Raw genomic sequence first — 22,122 nt, 5'->3', positions numbered from 1 at the left:
CAAAATTTAGTAGTTGTAATGATGTAGTAGGTTGTACAAATTGATAGCAAACAAAATGTAGACTACAAAGGATGGCGACATGCTAAAAATCAGTCATGCCAATAGTGGAAAGAAAGCTGAATACATACATTAACTGATGGATAATAGACTTGAATCAAGATATCCACCAAAAAAGGGGTGCAGATTTAGTTATGGACAATGGGGCACTAAGATAAAGAGGATGTTGAAGCTAAGAAAAGTCAAACAAGGAGTTCCTAAGTAGAGGTGGTCAAGTCTTATCTTAAGGAATGTGAGAAGTAGGAAAAACATGTTGATGTCCATGAAGATAAGGAAGATGGATAAACACTAGTTTTGTGGTGAGAAGGGCAAAGGTTTGCTCAGCAAAATCAATGAAAGCACCTTGGTGGGTAACCCTTATAATAAGTTTTACATGGTAAGAAAATTTTGGAATAAAGTTGCCATCTCTTTCTAGAATAGGAACATAGCGAGCTCTTTCATGCATCTCAATTGAGTCTCACTTGAGCATCTTGACAAGGCATTCCCAAGGATGGATGCTAAAGTGTAGACATCCAATTATACAGGAGGATGAGGGACCTAGTAGCCAAGATTACTTCACAACAAAGACTAACAATGACATGGTAGCAAGAAGCATGGCCTCAAATATATGGATAGAGAAGTTTCTTTCCATGGAAAATAAGAAAAAAGGTCCTGAGAAGGAGTAAAGCCAAGATGCCATCTGTACTCAACATATGAGTGCATGACAAAGCTAAATATACAATAATAAATGCAAAAGGCCTCAATGATAGTATTAAGAGGATCCTTTTTTGAAAATGGGACTTGGATGCAATTCTAGTCCAAGAGCATAAGGTACACAAATGGGGTAGCTCTAAACAAATGCATTGGGAGGATGTTTGCTTATTTTGAGCAGAAAAAGATGGTGAGCCTAGTTGGTTCACCACTATGGAATCCAATCATAATCTAATCTACATCTTCAATGGTATAGAAGGAAGGATCCTATCTATCTCCATGGATTGGGAAGATTCTAGAATCACTCTTATTAATATTTATGAGCACAACAATAGTAAAAGAATAAGAGCTTCATGGGATGAGTTGGGCAATACTCCATAGAGCATTGGATTTCTTGAGGGATACTTTAATGATGTAGTAGATTTGGGAGATACATCCTCTTCTTCTTTCTTGATGTCCGGGGATGAACTAGAATTTTGGCACTCAACATGCAGTAAACTAGAGCTACTGAATATGAAAGATTTCTTACAATTAGGTTTCCCCCTCATGTACAACTTATTTAGTCATCTTGGAAAACACTAGTAGCAGTTGGATTTCACATATACAATAAAGGGAGTGGTCACAAAATTGGAACAAGACATTTTTGCTAATATTTTAGATCCATGGGAAAACTTCAATTCCATGATCCAACATTATGCATCCCTTCAAATGGCATAACTATGGAATGCGTAAAGGAATAACCTCAATTGGGACAACAAAATCTTTGAGGGGTTAGCAAGTAAAGTGACCAATAATCAACTAATGGGTGATGAGGTGGCCCTATTAAATTTGGCCCAACTCGTTAGGCATAGAAGACATATCAAAGAACTAGAGAAATTCTATCTCCTCTTTATAAGAGGATGGGAAATGCATATTGGTCAGAGTGAAATCATAAGGTAGTGCAAGTCACATTTTGAGGAACTCTATAAAGATAAAAGGAGATCTTGATTAGGGGCATTTGACTCATTCTTGAAGTAGGTGGATAGAGTTATCATTGAGAGAGATAATTTAAGTCTAGTTAAACCTTTTGACTAGGAGGAGCTACTCTTGGCACTCAATAATCTTGGTAGGAAAAGATCAATGGAGCCAATGGTACGACTATGGGATGCATTTTATATCTCTAGTATTTTGGCCTTTAGGTAGGCAACCTCATCAATTATTACTATAGCCTAGGTCATCTTTCCCCTCTTGGACCAAGAGTATAATTAGTCTAATTCCAAAACAAAAATAATGTTTGAAAATCTCCCATTGGAGGCGAATTGCATTCACGAGTGTTATTTACAAAGTCTTTGCAAAAGCCATGGCCGATAGATCCCCATCATTCAAAGTATAAATCCATCAATGCAGCTTCATGAAGGGTAGTTCTATTCTAAACAATGTGCTAAATACCATAGTGGCTATGAAAAGAGGTAGTCCTATTTTTGTATAGCTAGAGTAGTCAAACATTTTTTGTGATGTTTGACTATTGGTCAAGCAACCAACTACAACACTATTTTTACCACAAAGACATGTCGATCAATTTTGGCCTAGGCTAGCTATATTTTTCTTGCACTCCCACTTGTAGCATATCACATTCTATTTGTAGATTTAGCACACGCTGTCTTCAGTCTTCTTTCACCCCACTAGTGTTGCCATGGTCATCCTCTTGATGTTATGTCCTCACCGATGACTTGGGTTGTATGCAAGGAGGGAATGATCATTCCACCATTATATCAACATTCAAAGTTAGTGTAGATCTATCACTCCATTCTTCTCTTTTCTTGCTATATCTCTCTCTTCTCTTCCCTCTTTGTGTTCATGATTCTCTTCCATTGTGCACACTCACACCTTTTGGATTTCTATAGTAATATGGTTGGTTTTCCATTCAATTTGCATAACTTGATGGCTCCATGTTAAGCTCAAAATCTTGAAAGTTTTTGTCTTCCTAGTAATTTGTTTCTACCTCCATTAATAACTACAAAACTACAACTAAAAACAAACTTTTCTAAATCCCATCCCATTATATGAACATATTCGTACTGTAATACTTAACTGATTACAATTTATCTATGGTGCACTTTATAGATAGCACTATGTCGTCCATCACTAGAGATGGGTTTTTCATAGTGCTATGGAGACTAGTGCCTAGGTAGGGCTTGAATGTGAGAAGGTCAATGATGATATCTACATGATACTCTTCTCAAAGATGCACTAGTTGCTACCATTGAGAGGTTGTCCACCTTGATGCTACTATACCATCTAAGAGAGGGCACCTCAAGAGACCCTCCATAGCTAAGAGGTAAGCTTTTTTTTAAAAAGTAATACTGGAAATGGGCTTAGGGTATGTTGCATTCAATTTTCATTCTTATCTATGAGTACTTGCTAACAATAAAACCAATGTAATCACAAAACAGATGTAATAGCAAATGGATGGAAGGCGTAAGTTGTCACAATTGTTTTGAAAATTAATCATTTTAGTTACATATACTAATTATTTCTAATATTATTTTCAAATCTTGGCACAATGCCCATGCAAGTTATAATAAATTTTGCCATGAAGAAAAACCCATAGCTTGGCAAGGATACAATCACTAGCTTTCATTCACTTCCGCAACAATCAGTGCACTCTAAATGTAAATGCATAAACCTATAAAGCCCAAACCAAGCCTGAATAGGAGAGACAGGCATCCAAATAATTTAAATCCTAATTGAATTCCATATATAAAAGGCAAAAGTGAATGGATAATCTCATTTTTGTGGTATGAAAACTTTAGAGCATGCTTCTCCTTCTTTCTTCTACTATACCTTCTTATATTTCATCTTGAAAGTGAGGGAGAGTGAGAGTGTAAAAGCGAGGAAGAGAGTGAGGGACTTGAGAGACGAATCTTCTTCCTTGGATGCACTCTTTTCTTCTTCCCCTTCTTCTTGGGTGAAAGGTGGATTGGAGAAAAGGTTGGGTTGCTTCTCTTCTTCTTCATGTTTCCTCTCGTGGATTGAGTGCTTACAAATCAAAACATGAGCTATAGAGTAGAGGAGGATTGTGGAGCCACCAATGAGCTTTCATTTCTATGGGATCAAGGAGAAGATAAGGCAATGAGTTCACTACACCCTTGTTGATTTTTTTGGTATTGCTTTCATGTGGTTAGAGAGAAGAATGGTTGGATCAATGAGTTCAAGAGATGTATCCACTATGTGAGAGATATCCATTGCCGAATGGGATGAAGTGCTTAAAACAATAAGTATTCCATCAAGTCTAGTAATCCATCTTGTAAAAGCTTTGATATTTTGGTTCTATTTCCGAGACACAATGAAATTGCCCATGATGGCATACATTCTCTCTATCATGCATAAAAGAAGAAACAAGACTTTGAAATGAAATAGAAGCATGTACTCCGAAAGGAATTAGGATTGGAGCTTGAAATGAGTGTGAGATAGGGTAGAATGGATGGAATAGGAGAGATTAGATGGATTTTTGTTTTTAAAGTTTTGATTTAGAGTGAAGTAGGGAGTTGAAATCAACCTTAGGAAGAAACCGTAATTTTAAAAAAAAAAGACTTTGGTCTTTGTTTTGTATCCTATGGGATTGGTAAGGGCTTGCTTGTGAGTTGGAAGTAAGGGGTTTGAGAAGCTAGGGATTTACGAGAATAAGTTAGTGGTATGATCATGAAAAAATCTTATGTGACATCAGAAGTTTTTATGCAAGGAGGATCAAGCTAGTGAGAAAGCGGATCACAGTTTTCAAAAGCAAGTCTAGGTTTTAATTAAGAGGTGAAGAAAGAGGAAGGCTGCTTTCTCAAATAAGCATGCTCTTACAATCCCTCTTCCTGAATCTTGCAAGTCTGCATATCTTGAAGTCATCTTCTATATCTCATCCAATACCTTAAGGATAATTGCAGCGTCGAATCCTCCTCATTCTAATTCATCGTAATCTTTGCCACAAATTCTTCAACCTCTCTCTTGATTACTTTAACATGTTCCAATTGCTCTTGCACGTCCTGATACTTTAGCTTTACCTCTAGCACCTCTTATTGTAACTCTTTCTTCTCGTGCACTAATCTCCATATCCTCTAAATTTAAAAACCCTTTCTAGATTTCATATGGTCTCTACACTATAGTTACCAAACCAAGATGTTATATTAGCTCAAGCTTTGATACCTCTTAGCATGTAAAGAGCCACTATAGATGAGTGAGGCATCTCTATAAAATAGTGTTTGGGATGTTTAGAGATATGGTGTTTCATGCCTCATATGTCCACAAGTGATCACAAATCTCAAAAACACATGATCTGTTGCTATACCAATTTGTCTCTTAGATACTTTAAAGTTTTAGATATTTGGTATCAATGCTGGTAAGCCTATGTAAGTAGTTCATACTACTTACCCCTTTGCGATTTCAACATTGGAGTGCGTGACCTTAGCCATAATGGTAGTCCATTAAAGATGATTAGTCTGTGTGCAGTTCATAGGGCAACAAATGTGTCACATAGGTGCTCGCTTCTTTGTTCTCGACTCTCATGCATAGATCTACTTCATCTATGTCAACCTCTTTAAGCATTGCATTATCATGCATATATAAGTCACTTGGCCTACATTTGCAAATGTGTGCATTTGAATTTCCCACTAACAATATGTCCTCCAATGCTCACATATCTCATAATGACCTCATAAAGTATATCAAAAGGCAATTCATCTCATGTTGCTAATGTCAAGTGTGTGGTAAGCATGAATATATCTCATACTCTCCCTATATATATTCTAATCCATAAGTATTGTGTATCGTGATCTCTTCATTACTTGCACTAGCCCTTGATCTTCTTAGTATAACATGGTTACACTTCCAAAACCCCTAGTGCTTATCAATTTTCTAGCTATTGGACGAAATGAACCCTCCCACATATATCTCTACACATATGATAATCTACTATCTTTACAATGGTGTATTTCTATGTATATGCTTTTAATCACCATTTAAGCATAGAACTTTATTATACTTCTATATGTACACCCTTAGTATCTCATGTGGACCATTTGTTAGTAATAATGACCCATCCTTGTATACAATCCATTTTCCCTCTTTGTGAGCCTCCAATACTTTGGGCATGTGTTCTTTGCGATACACTATTTGTGCTAGGGTAAGTTGCCTCATTCAAATAATTCTTCTTATATTTGAAAACTATCCGATAGAGAGGAAAACCTTTTTCTTTTCTACATCCCCAAAGCAAAGGATTACATCAAACCACATGACTGCATTACCCTCATCACAGTATCCAGTGCATAACCGTTGTATTCAGAGTTTCAGGTGCGACTACTGCATTCCTTGTCACATCAGATTTACACTAAGTTTATACAATGCATTCACTGAAGCAGCAGGTTCTACTCTATGAGTGTATACCACTGCATTCACAGGTGTGATCCAGGTTTTCAGCAGTCAGAAGCTTGGCATCCTAGGTTATTTATATTTCTGCATTTACTGTGTTTACAAGCGCCAGCAGTAACAGGTCTTGTGTAGTGCAGGTATCCCATGTCACATGCAGGCATCCAGAGCTCACGATCAGACCAGCGTCTTTTAGCAGTCCCACATCAGACCATTCACGTCAGCAAACCATGTCACACCATTTGAAAGAGTCATGATTCGTGAGACAGCTAGGTGTCAAACCATTCACATCAATCTGTTCATGAGACCATTCATCAGGTGTCAGAGACCATTTGTCAGCATATGCCAGAGAGAGAGAGAGCCCTTGCGTGCGTTTGCGTGCATTACTTATTAATTCAGGCAATGGCTACATACTCAGAGGAAGGAATAGCTCTACACAAAAATTCCCATTTGGAAAACCGCCAGATTATGAAATGTATAGATAAGAAGAGTATCTCAATCCTTTCTGTACATTGTGATCTCCTGCTGTTTGAAATAGCGTCTGTCTTCTTCATCCACCAAAACCAAATTCAAGTAGTATTTCACACTGAACTTGTTGTTTACATTTCGATATGTCGGTGTTAGATCATATGGGGTTAAGAACAACCGAATAGGTATTGACTCACCTGTTCATTTCAGACAGATGAAATCATAAGCTTATGAAGCCAAATGTGAAAGAGAAACTTGGAGAAAATTTTGCTAAACAGCTCAAAGTTCACAACAACCACACATTGCTTCATTCTGCCAAGCACTGCAAAGCCTTTTATATAAATACTCATGGGCATCATTCTGTATCATCTTTGTAACTAGTTAATAGAGGAAAGACAGCTTCCCTTTCCCTGCTCTTTTCTTTCAGTAAACTCAAGCAAACATATTAAAAGAACAGCAGGTTGTTTTATCCCCTCTATTTAGGTAGATATACAGGAGATGAATTTTAAACTCACCACGTACTGGTGCACCATCCATCAGCTCAAATTTTGCCAGTGTCTCTGTCTCCAGATACAAGTTTGGGCCTGATCCAGTCGATTCACGACGTCTAATTTCAAGTTCCATGTGCTTGATTTTGATGCGGACAAGCAAGAAATATATCTTGCCAATCACCACATCATTCAGATGATACCTATACGCAACTTAAAGATCAGATGGCATTTCATGTGGATGAAAGAGCTATTAAATCAGCCTCCATAAAACTTGAAGTTATCCTCAGATGATACCTACACGTAACTTAAAGATCAGATGGCACTTCATGTGGTTAAAAGAGGTATTAAATCAGCATCCATAAAACTTAGAGTTATCCTCAGAAGGATTTTAAAGATCAGAAGGCATTTCATGTGGGTGAAAAAGTATTGATTCAGCCTCATAAAACTTGAAGTTATCCTCAGATGATACCTACACGTAACTTAAAGATCAGATGGCACTTCATGTGGTTAAAAGAGGTATTAAATCAGCATCCATAAAACTTAGAGTTATCCTCAGAAGGATTTTAAAGACCAGTAGGCATCTCGTGTGGATGAAAAAGTATTGATTCAGTCTCATAAAACTTTAAGTTATCCACTTAATAATCTTTAACATCTGAATTGGAAGACTACAAGATCCTGAATTTCCCAAAACCATGGCAGTGTGCCACCTACTTGCTTTTGTTGTATTCAAACTCAATGTGTAGACAATCTTCAATGCCAACCTCCATCTGTAATGGAAAGACATTTGTCAAGAACATAACTGTTTTTGCCAAGAAACAATAAATTCACCAGTAACAGCTTTACCTTGATGCTGTTGTTTATTTCTGGAGGAGGTGAAACATTATGTACCTGTCCAGTCTGCATGTCAGCTCCAGAAGAAAATCTCTCTTTTTTTTTCCGTAAAAGGTAATTGTATTAATTACGAAAAAAATACAAGATTACTTGATTACAAGATACATGATGACACTAAGCCATCATGTGAAGAGGTTCCAGTACTACGAGTTACAAAGTCATGGCAAAGACGCGGAGGAAATTGCCATATGCCAGGGACGTAAGTCCTCCCTAGAGAGCATGTCAGAATGCTGGAGAAGATCTAGCTGCCAATACAAGAGGCCCTTAAGCCTAGCAATATGCCGCTGAACATTATAGGCAGAATCAAAAAGAAAAGCATTCCGAATGGTCCAGTTATGCATCGAAGAAAGTGATACACGAGCTTCATATGTGGCTGTGCTGGAGTGGGGTATTTGGGCTGCCCAAAAATCTCTCTCTCTCTCTTTGTAACACATTTCTCAAGAGCCCCATAAGCATTCAGGGCTGCAGATGCATTACCAAACATGCTATTTTGTGTCCCAAGCATCAAGCCAATGCTGCCATACATAGGGTTTTGCATATTTCCAACCATACCAGAATACATTGGGCCTTGCACACCATGTGTTCGCTGTTGCATACCATAGGGATTTGTGCCATACATTCCCTATGCGGTCCCTGTCCAACCATAGCATGAAAAATCGTGTTTCCACCAAAGTATCCTGGCTGCACCTTCATAGCATGCATACCCCCGACTGTCCAAAATCCATTGGATTGGCACTTCCATGATGGCCTTGCATTTCCACTTCTTGTCCCATAGGTACCAACTGTTTTGCTTCATTAGCATCTTTGGAAGCTTCAAATGAAGGCTTTAGCATTACCTTCTGTGCACCTTGCTGTCTCGAAGGTGTAGAAGATGTCTTCTTCTTTTTGCCCTTGTTGTCCTTCTTCAGAGCATTCAAAAATCAGGTAAATTGAGGATCCTTTGCCAATTCAGTGAAGAGATTTGCTACTGTCCTCATCTGATTCTTAAACTGGTCATCAAATTCCTCTTTACTTTGCCGGTGATCAACCTCCTTATGCCCTAAAGGCCTTGCATCTTGCCCAATAACAACATTTTCAGCTTGTTGTCCATGGTTTAAGCCTTGTCCAAGATCAAGCATTGCATTTCCTTCATTCCTATGTGAATATTCATATTGAGATGCATCATTACTACTTGATTGCATCTCACTGTATAAAGACATTTCGCTGTAATTTCTTAGCTGAAAACAAAAATCAGCACTAGCATAAAGCTTTGGCTTGCAACCAAGTGCTTTGGGCCCATTAAATCAAGGGATTGAGTGGTGTCCCAACAATGGAACCATGACACTAGCCTTTCTTCTTGGAAAGGGTAGTAATTCCCTGATTAAGCACTTAATTACAACAATCATTTCACCGTGCACGAGGGGGGGTGTTTGGCCCTTGATAGAGAGCAGCACGATGAGGAGATAGCTATACTTTCATGAAGGAGGATTCGGGTGGTTGGCCTTCAGGGGAAGACATGGCGACTGGATCCCTATGTCTTTTGGGAGGAGCTTAGGGAATGGCGCCTTTGGAGTTGGATTCGGAAGAGTGGCTATAGCCGGCCATTGCAGTTGCCAAGAAGCCACTAAGGTTCCTGGAGTACAAAGCCAGGATTCGCAGACACGTACTCATGCAGGAGGACATGGATTGGGTGTCATCGCGTAGCAGGTACTGGGCGGAGCACAGCATCACGGAGGCTTTCTAACGGACCTTTTGGCACCACCTATGGGATAGCTAGAGGCCGAGGAGGGTATCGTATTTCTTATGGCTGGTGGTACATGGAGGCCTGGCGGTGGGAAGTTGGTTAGCCCAAATGCAGAAGGAGGGTGGCTTTCTCTCACCTTCTCCAATCCATTCTCAGGAGATCTCAACATTTCTCAACCATTTTGAGCAGATCTCAACCAAATTTGGTGGACAACAGAGAGATCTCTGTTGTAAACCCTAAATTTGTGCAAAAATTGGTGTTTGACAGTCACCTTGGGACCCGTGTCAATTGGTGAAAGCATTGTATACTGAATTCAGCATCTCAAATTTGTGTAATTGTCAGGGAATTCAAGCGCCAATCCATTCATTGTAATTTGGGGGAGCACTTAGCCAATTGGAGATTCTATTCGTGCAAGTCCTGGGTAAAAAATCAAGGGGCAATTGGCTTGAATTGATTGCCGATTGTTGCTACAGCAAAGCGGCTTTTGGAACAGCAAAGGAGATTGTAAATCTCAGCTTGTACTCATTCCATTAGCAATCAAGTTAAAGAAATACCAAAAGAGGTGCCAATTTTGGGGACAACAAGGTGTCCAATGTCCAAGCTTATTAAGGTAATATGTGCATTTGCTAATTGTTGTAATTCTTTTTTTTTGCAAATAAAGTGTGGCTAATTATATTACTTCAGAAAAAACCCTGAATACAAGGAAGTGCTCATGCTCAATAGACTAGCTGGAGCTAATGCAGAGTCACAGATATATCAAGTGTACAAGCCTCTCAAGGTGGTCTAGGGGGGATGAGGGCAAGAAGCCATGGAGGGGGGATGTATCGCCATCTGGGGCTGCCTGATTGCATCACAAAAAATAGGTCCTGGCCGCTCCAAGTGCACATGAAATGACATCGGAGCTCCTGACGAGCTCGAGACTCACCCTGTACCTAGTCCACGCCGCGGAGGGAGTGGATGATGGAGGTCCAAAGCTCTGCTACAGTTGTCTGTACTGAAAGTCTCTCTCCGCCAAAAACCTCTTGATACCGCACCTTCCAAATATGCCATCCAGTAAGACTCCCTATTATCTCCCATACCTCAAAGTGGTTTGCTGTGGGCTCCAGTACCTAGCGAATGGGTAGAGCCTCCAAACCGACCGCTGCGCACGATCCTGCCTCAATAATGAATATCGTGTCCTGCATCCCAGCCTCATACAGAAGGTGACAGCCCTAGCTAACTGCCTGCTAGCAAAAAGCTCCCCATGAGATACATCCAAGGCTGGGTGCTATACGGCAGAGGATGCAGCATGCTCCTCTCCACACAAGCTGCAACACCTCACACAACCAAAGGCAATGCTTTGGAGTTTCCAGAGGCTGTTGTGTGCAGCGTTTGAATGATGATGTAAAAAATGCAAATGTTCATGAAGATGTAGTAATTACAGGGGTAAAGAAAAATGTAAGATTCTCCAAGATCAAGATGGAGAATATGCCTATGCCTAAACATAGTGATTTGTTGCAGCAGGGTATTAGTTTGTCTAATGACACGAAAGTGGTTTCAAATGTTTATATCCCTCAAAATCTTGAGGAAGCTTGTTCTTTTATGACAAGTTTACATCAATTTATGACTGAAATGCATGCTAGTGGTGCACTGAAGTTGGATGTAGTGCAATCTTTGCAAGAGAAATTGGCTTACATAAAGACTAAAAGGGAACAAATGCATATTGAAATGGAAAAGATGAGGGAATTGCATGTTAATGAGGTGGGTGCTTTACGGCGGCAGATTGATGACTATGTTGATATGTTGGCTAAATGTAAATTGTCTTCAGTTGCTTTCAAAGAATGGACATCTAACATGTAGGATAAATTCAATGGTGAACTTGATTTGTTGGCTAAGGAAAATGCTAAGATTAAGGTTGATAGAGTACTTTTGGATGCTCCTTTGCAACCTCTTCTAAAGGTTGAAAAGCAACTCTTGAATGACATGGAGGTTGATCTAGATGGGTCTGTTTTTATGTAGCAAAATTTGGCTTCAATGAGAGCTACATTGACTACTTTGATGCATGACCAGTGGGTGGGTATTGCTAATAGGATATCACAGGTTATATCTCAGCCATATGCAGTTTTACAGCGGTCATTTGTGTCTAAAAATATGGAAGCATTTATTCATGAAAAGAATGATCTTAAGGAGAAAATTGATGAGATGTACGTTGAGTATCATAGACTTGTGACAATGGTTACTGCTTTGCAGAGTGTTAAGCAGATTCATCATGCTGAAAATCGGTCTTCTAATGTTGATGTTATCAAGGCTGATATTAATGATGCATTGCATGATATTCATAACCAGGTGCAAATCAGAGAGCTTACAGCAAATAAGATTCATGGTATGGATGTTTTACCTCTTGGATCACATGAGCAGCATGACCAAGAGCAGTCAATTACAGACTGCCATGATGATCATGAGCCTCCTAGCTCATGAGTTACTTTGATGTACCACTGTCAGATCTATTTCTTTTGTTTGTCCATCATACTTATTTCATACTTGATATGTATGCCTCTATATGATGCCTTTATGTTTTGTTTTGATTATCTCTTGGGGGGATTATGCAACCATTCAGAAGGCTATAAGTATCTTACTAGAGAGGCTCTACTTATGGTTTTTCTTTGTGGCTTACTTCATGGTGCAAGGCTATGGATAAGGCATAATTTTTCTCATTAGATATGTCAGGTTTTGGATAAGGCATTTTGACTTTATGATTTATGCAAGGGTTCGTGTCATGGTTGTGCTAGCCATCCACCGGGCTATGCTAGGTGTTAGCCATGGTCATGGTCTCACACTTTATGGATCATGTATTATACCCTTAGCATGGTTGGACCTTAGTTATGTTAGTCTTATGTGTGAGGCAGTCTTTATTTGTCTTATGAAGTTTAGTGCCTCATGAAGTGTAGTTTTGAGGCAGTTAAAAAACGTGACATGAAGAGGGATTTTTGTGTGTCATTTTCGTGGATCTGATCATCTGTGATGTCTATACTTGATGTATGATGGATTCATATGATTATATAAGGAGGATCTGACAGTTGGTGCCATCACCTACTGTGTCTTTATCTTATTTGCAGCATATTCTCTGTGTTCTACTTCTTATTCTCTCATTTGTAGTATTGAAGTTAGTGTTTCTATATCTCTATGTGGTTAGTTCTGAGTTTTTATGAGTTTTGGTTATAAGATTTGGGATTTACCCCATGAAGAATTCTCTATCCTGTTATGTATTCTGCATAGATAGGGCAGCAACTTCACTCGCCAATGATCTGAAAAGCTCTGCCCGTCGCGCCGTATTTGCTATCCCGCCCCCCCCGCTCGCCTGATCCCTTAAGCCAACCCGCCTGCCCCCTCCCATCAGCCAACGATCGCCTACTCCCTCCCGTCCGCTAGCCCGCGGCCTGTCCCCTCCTGTCTGCCCCGCCTGATCCTACCCGCCCGCCTACTCCTGCCCGTCGCCATCACCTGCTCCCCTTCGCCCGCCCACCTACGCCTAGCCGTCGCCAGCCCGCCCATCGCCTGCTCCTACCTTGCAGTGCCTGCCCCACCTGTTCCTGGCTGCCGCCAACCCGCCCGTCGCCTACTGCAGGGTGCCCCCACCCGAGTGTGGACTATCTCTGTCAAACCCCCCCCCCCCCCCGGTCTGTCCGCCCATCTGACTGCTTCCTCCCGTTTTTCCCACCCGCCTGGATTCTTTCCCTCCGCTTGGCCACTCCCCCCTCCCCCTCCCCCTCCCCCCCGGGCCTATTCGCCCAGGCGAGACAGAGCCCCCCCCCACGCCTGGCCGCCTTGGAAGAGACTATCCCCCCCACCCTGATAGCCCGCTGTTCCCCCTCCCCCTCAGCACGCTACCTCGGTCCGCAACCCTGAATCCATCCGCAATGTGTCAAAACAAAAGCGGTCTCCCCCGTCGCCATTGATCCCCCACCCTCTAAGTTGCTCCCTCGATCTGCAACAACTTCCCCCCCTCATGTAGCACCGCGACATGATTGGTAGTCCTCGCAGAAGGGACGCGCAATGGAAACCTTTGGTCAGACGACGCCGGCGCACTCAGCGAGTGCCCCCCAATCAAACACCTTACGCGTCGTCCTCTCTGAGGAGCAGCTCTTAGCTGTCCGAGCTAAGGAGCTGGAGCTAAAGGAAACAGCGATTTATGGTCAGGTAGTAGGATATTCCCCATCCAGGGCCCAGCTTTGAGACTAGCTTCACTCCACGCTGTGCATCGGCACAACGCAGATCGTGAAGGCGGTCCTAATGGGCCAAGGGATGTTCATGGTCCGGCTCAGTTCGGCGTACGCAGCTCGCGAGTTACTCGCCAATTCACCATACGTGTCCACAAAGGAGGTCATATACATGGTCCCTTGATACAGCGGCTTTACTATGGAGGCGTTTGCACTCCACAACAGGTTTCTCCAACACCCGGTCACCCTTCTTTTCCCCGGCCTGGCGATAGAGTATCGCCAATTGGTGGAAGACTTTGATCGGCTCTTCGGCACTATCCTTTCCGTGTCCTTCGCAGATGCAATGACAGCGGCACGAGTCCCAAAGGTACAAGTGGCAATGAAAGAGATCAAGAATATCCCAAAGTGTCTAGAGATCGAGACGGGCGGGCACTCCTTTAGGCAGCAGGTCATTGTGACGGGGCAGCTAGGCAGTGCCTGCACTGCCACAACTTTGGGTATCATGTAGCAGGTTGCACGCGTTTCGGAGCCATATGGCTCTGCCGACAGGCCCGTAGGTGGACGTTGATGGCTTTACAAGGGTCCAGAGACGACAGAGAGGGAGACGGCCGGGCGGGAGGGGGGGGGGGGGGGTTTGGTTGTGGAGGGGCGCCAGCGTCTCAGACCCAACCTCGGCAGCATGGAGTAGAAGAGTGTGTGACACCCCCTCGACAGAGCACTCCACAGAATCCCCCCCCTTGCCCCCCCCACCCGGCAGGACCGGAGCCCCCCACATCCACCACCCGCGCCACAGACTACCTCTCCTGAGTCCCCACAGCCCCCACACCCACCGCCCTCCATGTCCCATGCCCCCCCCCCCCCCACTGACCCTCGCCCACAGCCCCCGACTTCCAAGACCACCAGCGCCCCCCCCCCCACACCCGCCATGTACTTATGTCCATTCCACCATCCCTCGATCATCCTCCCCCCCACCACCTCCCGTACTGAGCATCCCCCCTGATCCGCACCTGGTTCAAGCGATCCCCCCCAGACCCACCCCTTCTCCTCCCACAGGAGGTGATGAGCCACACACGCCTACATCCTCTTCGCACCAACAGTCCTCCCCCTCCCATAACAGCCACCAACTCATCCACCCCTGCTGCCCATCACACGTTCCCGAGACAGGCACACATGTTGCCACAAGAGTTCTTCCGCAATGGCCCATGGTCCTATTTGAGAGTTGCGGAGCGCGGAGAGTTCCCACTACCTCTAGTGGTGGGAATCTTCGTGGTTCGTAAGTCGAGGGGCAAGGTCCATCTTCTAGCACCACCGGATGGACCAAACTACGCTTTTTTTCTTCAGTTCTCTCACTCAGGGAAGTGGACGACGACACATATAGAGGAAGAGTTAAAGAGTCAGGTGGCAGACCACACCTCCCAATGGATGGGAGAAGAAGGACTAGCAGTGTTTGCATAGCAGTAGCCTGGGTGCATGATGGACATTAACTAGTGGGCTGGTGCCGAGATTCCTCACCTGAGCATTATCTTTCGAGCCCCTCCACAGTGAAGGGCTCCGAGGGATGTGATCGAGTGGTCCCTGGCACAAGCGGCCCGTTTCTACCAGTGCACAAAGTCTCAACGCATGGCTGATAAATGCATTGATAGTACCACCTAGAACTTCTATCACCCCTATGGTCCCACCATGGGGGAATGGAGCTCGCCGTCTAGACCGGTGGCAAAGCGCACCTGCATGTCTCATAGCTCCTCCTCGTCACATTAGCAGGCTCCACACCGAACAGATGCCTGTTCGGGCGGTCACAGGTTTCCCTATGAGCTTACACCTTGCATCCTCGAATGTGAATAGCCTCCACTACAATGGGGCACGTGGTTCCAGGAAATTAATTGTTTGACAGGAGCTGCAGCTTGCCCTTACTGGACGAATCGACATCTTACTTCTACAGGAGCACAAGCTCACCCTCACCCAAGGCTAGCGGGTAGGGAAGGTACTCCCAAGCAACTCGCACACTTACTGGGAGCACGCCATAAGTGTCCACGGTAGGAGTGGAGGCGTGTGCACCTCTATTGGTCCGAGTCTTACCGCTTGTGTTCGAGACCAAGGGACGATAGTGGCACGGAGGGTGCTATGGCTCAGACTGGATATTGGGGACTCGTGCCTTGGAGTCCTTAATATCTATGCCCCTATGGAGGTTAGGGCACGCAGCAGGTTCTGGGTGGAGATCGCGGAAGGACTCCCAGACGTGGACTCCTGGATTGTTGGAGGAGACTTCAACAACCTAGAGGCTTTGGAGGACTAGTAGGGCAGAGGGAGAAACTACCAGGGCATGGCCGGGGAGGAGCAGGAGGCATGGAAAGTGTTTCTACTGGCAGTAGGAGCACGCGATGCCTCAGGCGGCTAGGTGGAGTCCTGCTGGAGCGGTTGGACATGTTTTATGTGGGAGAGTGGGGAGGCTCTCGGGGAGGCCAGATTGGGCAGTTGGTGGGCACCACGTTGTCCGATCATTGCCGGGTTCTCCTGACACTAGATCCCCCACCATCTTCCCTAGATATACAATCTCGTCGGATCCCCAACTCCATCTACAGGAGGGAGGAGATGACGAGACAGATAGAGCAGGTTTGGACCAGGGAGTGGGGCAGGAGGGGCCAGATCGCAGAGGAGGTTGCAGAGGCCCTAGCTGAGTCGAGCAAAATCTACCAAGAGGTAGCCATACACGCCAGGCACTAGAGCTAGGAGGAGGAGAGAGCACTCCGGCGGGACCTTGCAACCACGCAGAGATTATTATAGGTGGCACCAGGGGAACCCACTCTCCACGCACAGGAGGTGCGTGCACGAGCAACCATTGCTGGCCTAGAGGACAGGCGCTCTGAGTTCTCTTTCCGCACCTCAGCAGCTTTCTGGGCGCGGAAGGGAGACACGATGTGCAGGGAGTTTTTTCAGCTGCACTAACCTCACACCTCAGGAGAGCAGATACGCAGCCTTCGAGATCAGTATGGGAGAACCCGTTCTAGCCCAGACGGGGTGATGGAGATTGCCACCGACTACTATAGTCGCCTCTTCCAGCAAGAGACAGCCTCACCTAGAGGACAACGATGTAGACAACAGGTTTGGGATAACATCCCATCCCTCGTCACAGAGGAGATGGGACGTTGCCCCCTTCACAAAGAAGGAACTAGAGGAGGCTTTCCATACACAGGACAGGCAGAAATGCCCGGGAGAGGATGGCCTCTCTAAGGCTTTCTTCACTATCTTCTCGGAAGTGGTGAAAGACCCCCTACTATTGGCCTTTCAAGAGATTTTCACTTCAGGACAAATGCCAGGGAGTCTATCAGCACGCCTTATCAGTCTTATTCCCAAAAGGGGAGACCGGTTGGAGCTTTCCCAGTGGAGACCGATCACCTTACTGTCAGTGGCCTATAAGGCACTGGCAAAGATGATTGGTAGGCGACTATGCCCCTTGCTTCTAGACATCATCCATGACACACAAACAGGCTTTGTCCAGGATAGGAGCACCCTGGACAATGTATTCACCTTCTTTGAGGCGATAGAGTGGGCCCAGTACAGTGGGCAGAGACTGGCCGTACTACTCTTGGAATTTGAGAAAGCCTATGACAGGGTGGACTGGGATTTCCTAGAGGGCACCATGGTGAGGTTGGGTTTCCCCCAGGCTTGGATTTCTGGGGTCTCCGCACTTTACAGATCGGCCACCAGCAGGGTTCTCATAGGAGGGAGGCGAGGGGAGGAGTTTCGGCTGGAGAGATCGGTCCAACAAGGCTGCCCCCTAGCCCTGTACCTGTTCCTTCTCTTTCCAGAAGTGATGTCTCACTTCCTTAGGTCACATGTGAGCGGTTTACGTGGCCTCCGACTTCCAATAAGAGAGGAGACCGAGTTGTTAGACTCAGAGTATACAGATGATACAACGCTCTACATAGAGGACGACGAGTTGATGCTGGAGAGAGTAAGGTTGGCTCTTGAGGTGTTCTGTTTTGCAGCAGGAGCGAAAATCAAATGGCGAAAGTCGGTTGGTTTCCTCACAGACCCGAACTCTAGCATGAAGTGGGATGTCCACTTGGGATTTAGATGGGTGAGCAGAGGACAGACTGTCCGGTACCTAGGGTTCCAGGTGGGACTCAAGATCACTCCCGCCCAACAATTTCTTCTAGTCCTCGATTCTATTCGGAGGAAGCTGACCTACTGGAGCACGCCTTGCCTCTCACTAGCCAGCCGAGCCCTGGTAGTTAACTAGGTCCTCCTAGCGATGGCCTGGCACATCGCCTCGTGTTGGTGCTTCTTCTCCTCCTGCGTAATGCAGCTTTGCCGCCTAGTGCGGAATTTCCTTTGGTCCGGTCAGACGGCTCCAGGGATTCTAGGGCCAAGGTGGCGTGGGCGACCACTATACGACATCGGTTAGAGGGAGGGCTTGGGATCATAGACCCAGAGTATCAGAGTATGGCCCACCTGGGCAAGCTAGTTGTCCGCGGCCTCACTCCGGGAGGGCAGACCTGGAAGGTCCTATTGCAAGAGGGTCTTCAGGACTGTAGACCGAGGCTTAGCGGTGAGTGGAGGCCATCCTTGAGACGGATCTTCACGTCGGCCCAGATCACCCTTCCTACGCAGCTTGCTCCGTGTGTGGCAGGGTCTCCGTGAGGCGCTTATCCAGAGCCCCCCAGGTTGCCAGGAGGAGATAGACCGTCAACCGGTGATTTGGAAACCCCAGGTCGAGGACCAGGAAGGGGCACAGATTGGCCAACGCCCCCACATCCAGTGGGCTGGTTGGGAGCCTGGCCCGGCTTGTGCTATCAAGACATGGCAGGAAGTGTACAAGATAGCAGACGAGGAGGTGCTGAAGCAAGCATCACGCTGCCAGCCAGGAGTGGAGCTAAGGAGAAGGGAGATAGACACAACGATACCTCAAGAGTGGCTTGCTCCCCCCAACTCGAGAGCCGATAGAACCTGGGGAGGTATGGGCCGCTAGGTTTTCACCAATAGGCATCCCCCTACAAGTGGCAGGAAGAGTGCATGGCGCTCCACCTGGGACCTTTTTCACTGTGCAAGAGGAGGTGCGTCTGGCTCTTAACAGAGGGCAGCAGGATGAGGGGATATCTGTCCTTTCATGGAAGAGGATCTAGGTGGTTGGCCTTCAGGGGAAGACATGACAGCTGGACCCTTTGGTGTTTTGGCAGGAGCTCGAGGAGTGGCGCCTCTGGATCTGGGAAGGAAGGCCACTTGAGAAGTTGGAGTGGGATCCGAGAGAGTGGCTTTGGCCGGCCACTGTGGTCGCCAAGAAGTCACCGAGGTTCCTGGAGTACACCGCCAAGATTGGCAAACACGTACTAATGTAGGAAAACATGGATTGGGCGCCGTCACGTAGCAAGCATTGGGTGGAGCACAACATCACGGAGCCGTTCATACGGACCTTCTGGTGCCGCCTATGGGACAGCTGGAGGCCGAGGAGGGTATCATACTTTTTATGGCTGGTGGCATATGGAGGCTTGGCGGTGGGAAGCTGGCTTGCCCAGATGCAGAAGGAGGGAGTTTGTAAGTGCTGCACACAGCAGTCGATGGAAAACCCAAAGCACTGCCTTTGGTCGTGTGAGGCGGCACAACTCGTGTGGAGAGGAGTATGCCACATCTTACATCGCATAGCACCCAGCCTTGGATGTATCTCTTGGGGTGCTTTCTGCTGGTAGCCGGTCAGCCAGGGCCGTCACCTTCTGTATGAGGCCAGGATATAGGACACGATATTCATGATCGAGCCAGGTGTTAGATATGATCAATGCCCCACTCTCATTAGGTGCTACCAATGATCCATGGTGCTCAAAGTTGTAAGGCCCCCATTATGAGGAGAAGCCAAATGTGAGCCCGGACATTGGTTGAGTCCTGACTTGTATATCAGATGAGGTCTATGTGACCGGATGGCAAAAAGGTGACTGTTGTGGGTCTAATCTTTGGGTTAGACGGAGTGGTTAAGCTGGTAGCAACTCGAGGCACATTGCATTGAGTTGCGTGGTAAGGGAGTTAAAAGGGGCCCCTATTGTGGGGTTCGGGGGCCCGATGGTAAAGGGAATATTCCCTGGAATATTCCCTGGCCGACTAGTGGAGGCTCATATGGTAGGTCGGTCAGCAGGCCGACCTAACGACCTTCGCGGGCTATAAAAGCTAAACCCCTTCCCAGCCATCTAACACTCATCTTTCACCCAGTCAGAGTTGTTGTTCCAGCTAGCCTTAAGCTCTTCACCTATCTTCTGTCTAGATCGCTATCTAAGCTTCACACAGTGGAAGCGCACGGGTGGACAGAGCCATCTTTGTATCAGTTGTTTGGAGTTAAAGAATTTACTGATTCTCCTCTTATCTGTTGTGTACTCTCTATCTCTTTCTCAGATTCTGTTCGCTGCGCCGTGTAATATTTTACATGGTATCAGAGCCCAGGGGGCTCTAGAGATCGGAGAGCGTGCAAGAGGTAAAGGCTTCAACAGCAAAGAGAAACGATGTCGACTCCGGGAAGCAGTTCTGGCACATCAGGAAGCGGTGCAGGAGGTGGTGCTGCTGTACCGGCTATTCAAACACTGAGGATTCGTCCACCAACCTTCAGCGAAGGCAAGTTAGATGGTACAAACTACACCTTGTGGAAGTTCAAAATTACAACTATCCTTGATTCTTATGAGCTTCTGGAGACTGTGCTGGGGACTGACGCAGAACCACAGCCTACCCCCGACCCATCAAATCCTAGTGTGATGATTCCTCCGAATGCAGATCTTCTACGAGCTTGGAAACGAAGGAATGCAGATGCATTGTGTGCCTTAGTTACAAGCTGTTCTGACAGTGTTTTGACTCTGATTCAACATACAACCAAAGCGTCAGATGCTTGGAATGTACTAAGGAGTCAGTATGAAACACGAAACCAAACAAGGATTCAAAACTTGGAGAATCAACTAGCAGCGGAGAAGTTTGCTGAAGGAGAGACGGTTGAAGCATTCATCACTCGAATTAAGAATCTGCGCGACCAGATGGCTGGCACTGGGATACAAAAGACTAGTGAAGAGCTAGCTCGGAGGTGTCTTCGGATTTGTCCACAAAAGTTTGATGGACTAGTAACTGCCCTTAATACTCAGGTGAGACCTCAAGCTTTGACTTTTGAGGAGTTTTGTGCATTATTAATGGAGGAGGAGTTGAGGCTGAAAGCCCGAGAAGGAAGCAACAATGGAGATGCTGCATTCTCTGCCAATGCAAAAGGCAAAGGTGTTTCCTCCACCAAAAATGATGGTGACAAAAAGAAGAAGGGCGGCAAGAAGAAGTTTCAAGGAGAGTGCTTCTACTGTAAGAAGAAATGACATGCAATTGCAGATTGTCGTGTCAAGAAGGCAGATGAAAAGAATGGTACCCTTAAAAGTAAAGGGAAAGAGACAGTCAATACGGCTGAAGCAGAGTTGGAATTATTCATGGCGACCATTGAGGAAGTGTGCTCCTCGACGCAAGAAGAATCTACCACTGACTCTTGGGTGTTGGATAGTGGGGCCTCCCGTCACATGACCAACAAGAAAGGTCTATACAGTTCTATGCAGCCTCTACAAGAATCCATCACTGTGACGGTTGGAAATGATGCTAAATGCCCTTCTGCGGGCACAGGTACTATTTCTTTTGTTGCTGCAAATGGTGAAGTCAAAAAGCTTTCAAATGTGTTGTATGTTCCCGAAATCAGGAGAAATCTCTTATCAGTTGCTGCTATAACTCATCTTGGTCATGAAGTGAGGTTCAAGAAGACAGGTGCAGAAATTATTGATAGTGCTGGCACAATTGTTGGCAAAGGAGAAAGAAGGAACAACTTGTATGAGCTAAGTGCTCTTACAGCCACCGCTGGAGTGGGCACAAGTAAGCTTTGGCATGAAAGGTTTGGACACATCGGATTTGCAGTATTGAAGGAGATGCAAAAGCAAGGTATGGTTGCTCACCTACCTACAATAACTGAATTAAAGGAACCATGTGAAGCTTGTATGATGGGCAAGCAACAAAGAAAGGCATTTCCACAAGAAAGCAAGAATAGAGCACAGGCTTCTCTAGAGGTGGTGCATGCTGACTTGTGTGGTAAGATGCCTACACAGGCCTTGGGGGGATCTTCTTACTTTATGTTGATTGTCGACGACTACAGTAGGAAGATGTGGGTGTACTTCCTTCGTGATAAGGCTCAAGCTTTTGGTAAGTTTAAAGAATGGCTAATACTTGT

At 45.3% G+C, this 22,122-nt stretch overlaps 1 protein-coding gene across 3 annotated transcripts in view; it reads right to left on the bottom strand.

The window, feature by feature from the left end:
- Positions 1-5,770: 5,770 nt before the first annotated feature.
- Positions 5,771-22,122, bottom strand: part of LOC148014791 (vacuolar protein sorting-associated protein 26B-like) — a 136,331-nt gene continuing 119,979 nt past the window's right edge. Inside the window, exons 9-13 of one of the 3 annotated variants that reach the window (XR_015688484.1) lie at positions 7,941-7,985; positions 7,809-7,864; positions 7,122-7,297; positions 6,553-6,803; positions 5,772-6,433 (exon numbers count right to left, since the gene is read on the bottom strand). Coding sequence is in view for 2 of the 3 variants with exons in the window: in XM_087666120.1 (XP_087522246.1) it covers positions 6,634-6,803; positions 7,122-7,297; positions 7,809-7,864; positions 7,941-7,985 (447 nt within the window). In the remaining variant the exon portion in view is untranslated. Of the gene's footprint in view, positions 6,804-7,121; positions 7,298-7,808; positions 7,865-7,940; positions 7,986-22,122 lie in introns of all 3 variants that reach the window. The other 2 variants (XM_087666120.1, XM_087666121.1) reach the window with 2 other exon arrangements.

The sequence above is a fragment of the Lygodium microphyllum genome, chromosome 24 (genome assembly GCF_053477565.2).
Source record: "Lygodium microphyllum isolate KBCC chromosome 24, Lygodium_microphyllum_v1.1.10, whole genome shotgun sequence".
Taxonomy (NCBI): Eukaryota; Viridiplantae; Streptophyta; class Polypodiopsida; order Schizaeales; family Lygodiaceae; genus Lygodium; species Lygodium microphyllum.
Note: the sequence above shows the minus strand (reverse complement) of the source record. Positions and strands in the feature narration are given on the sequence as shown.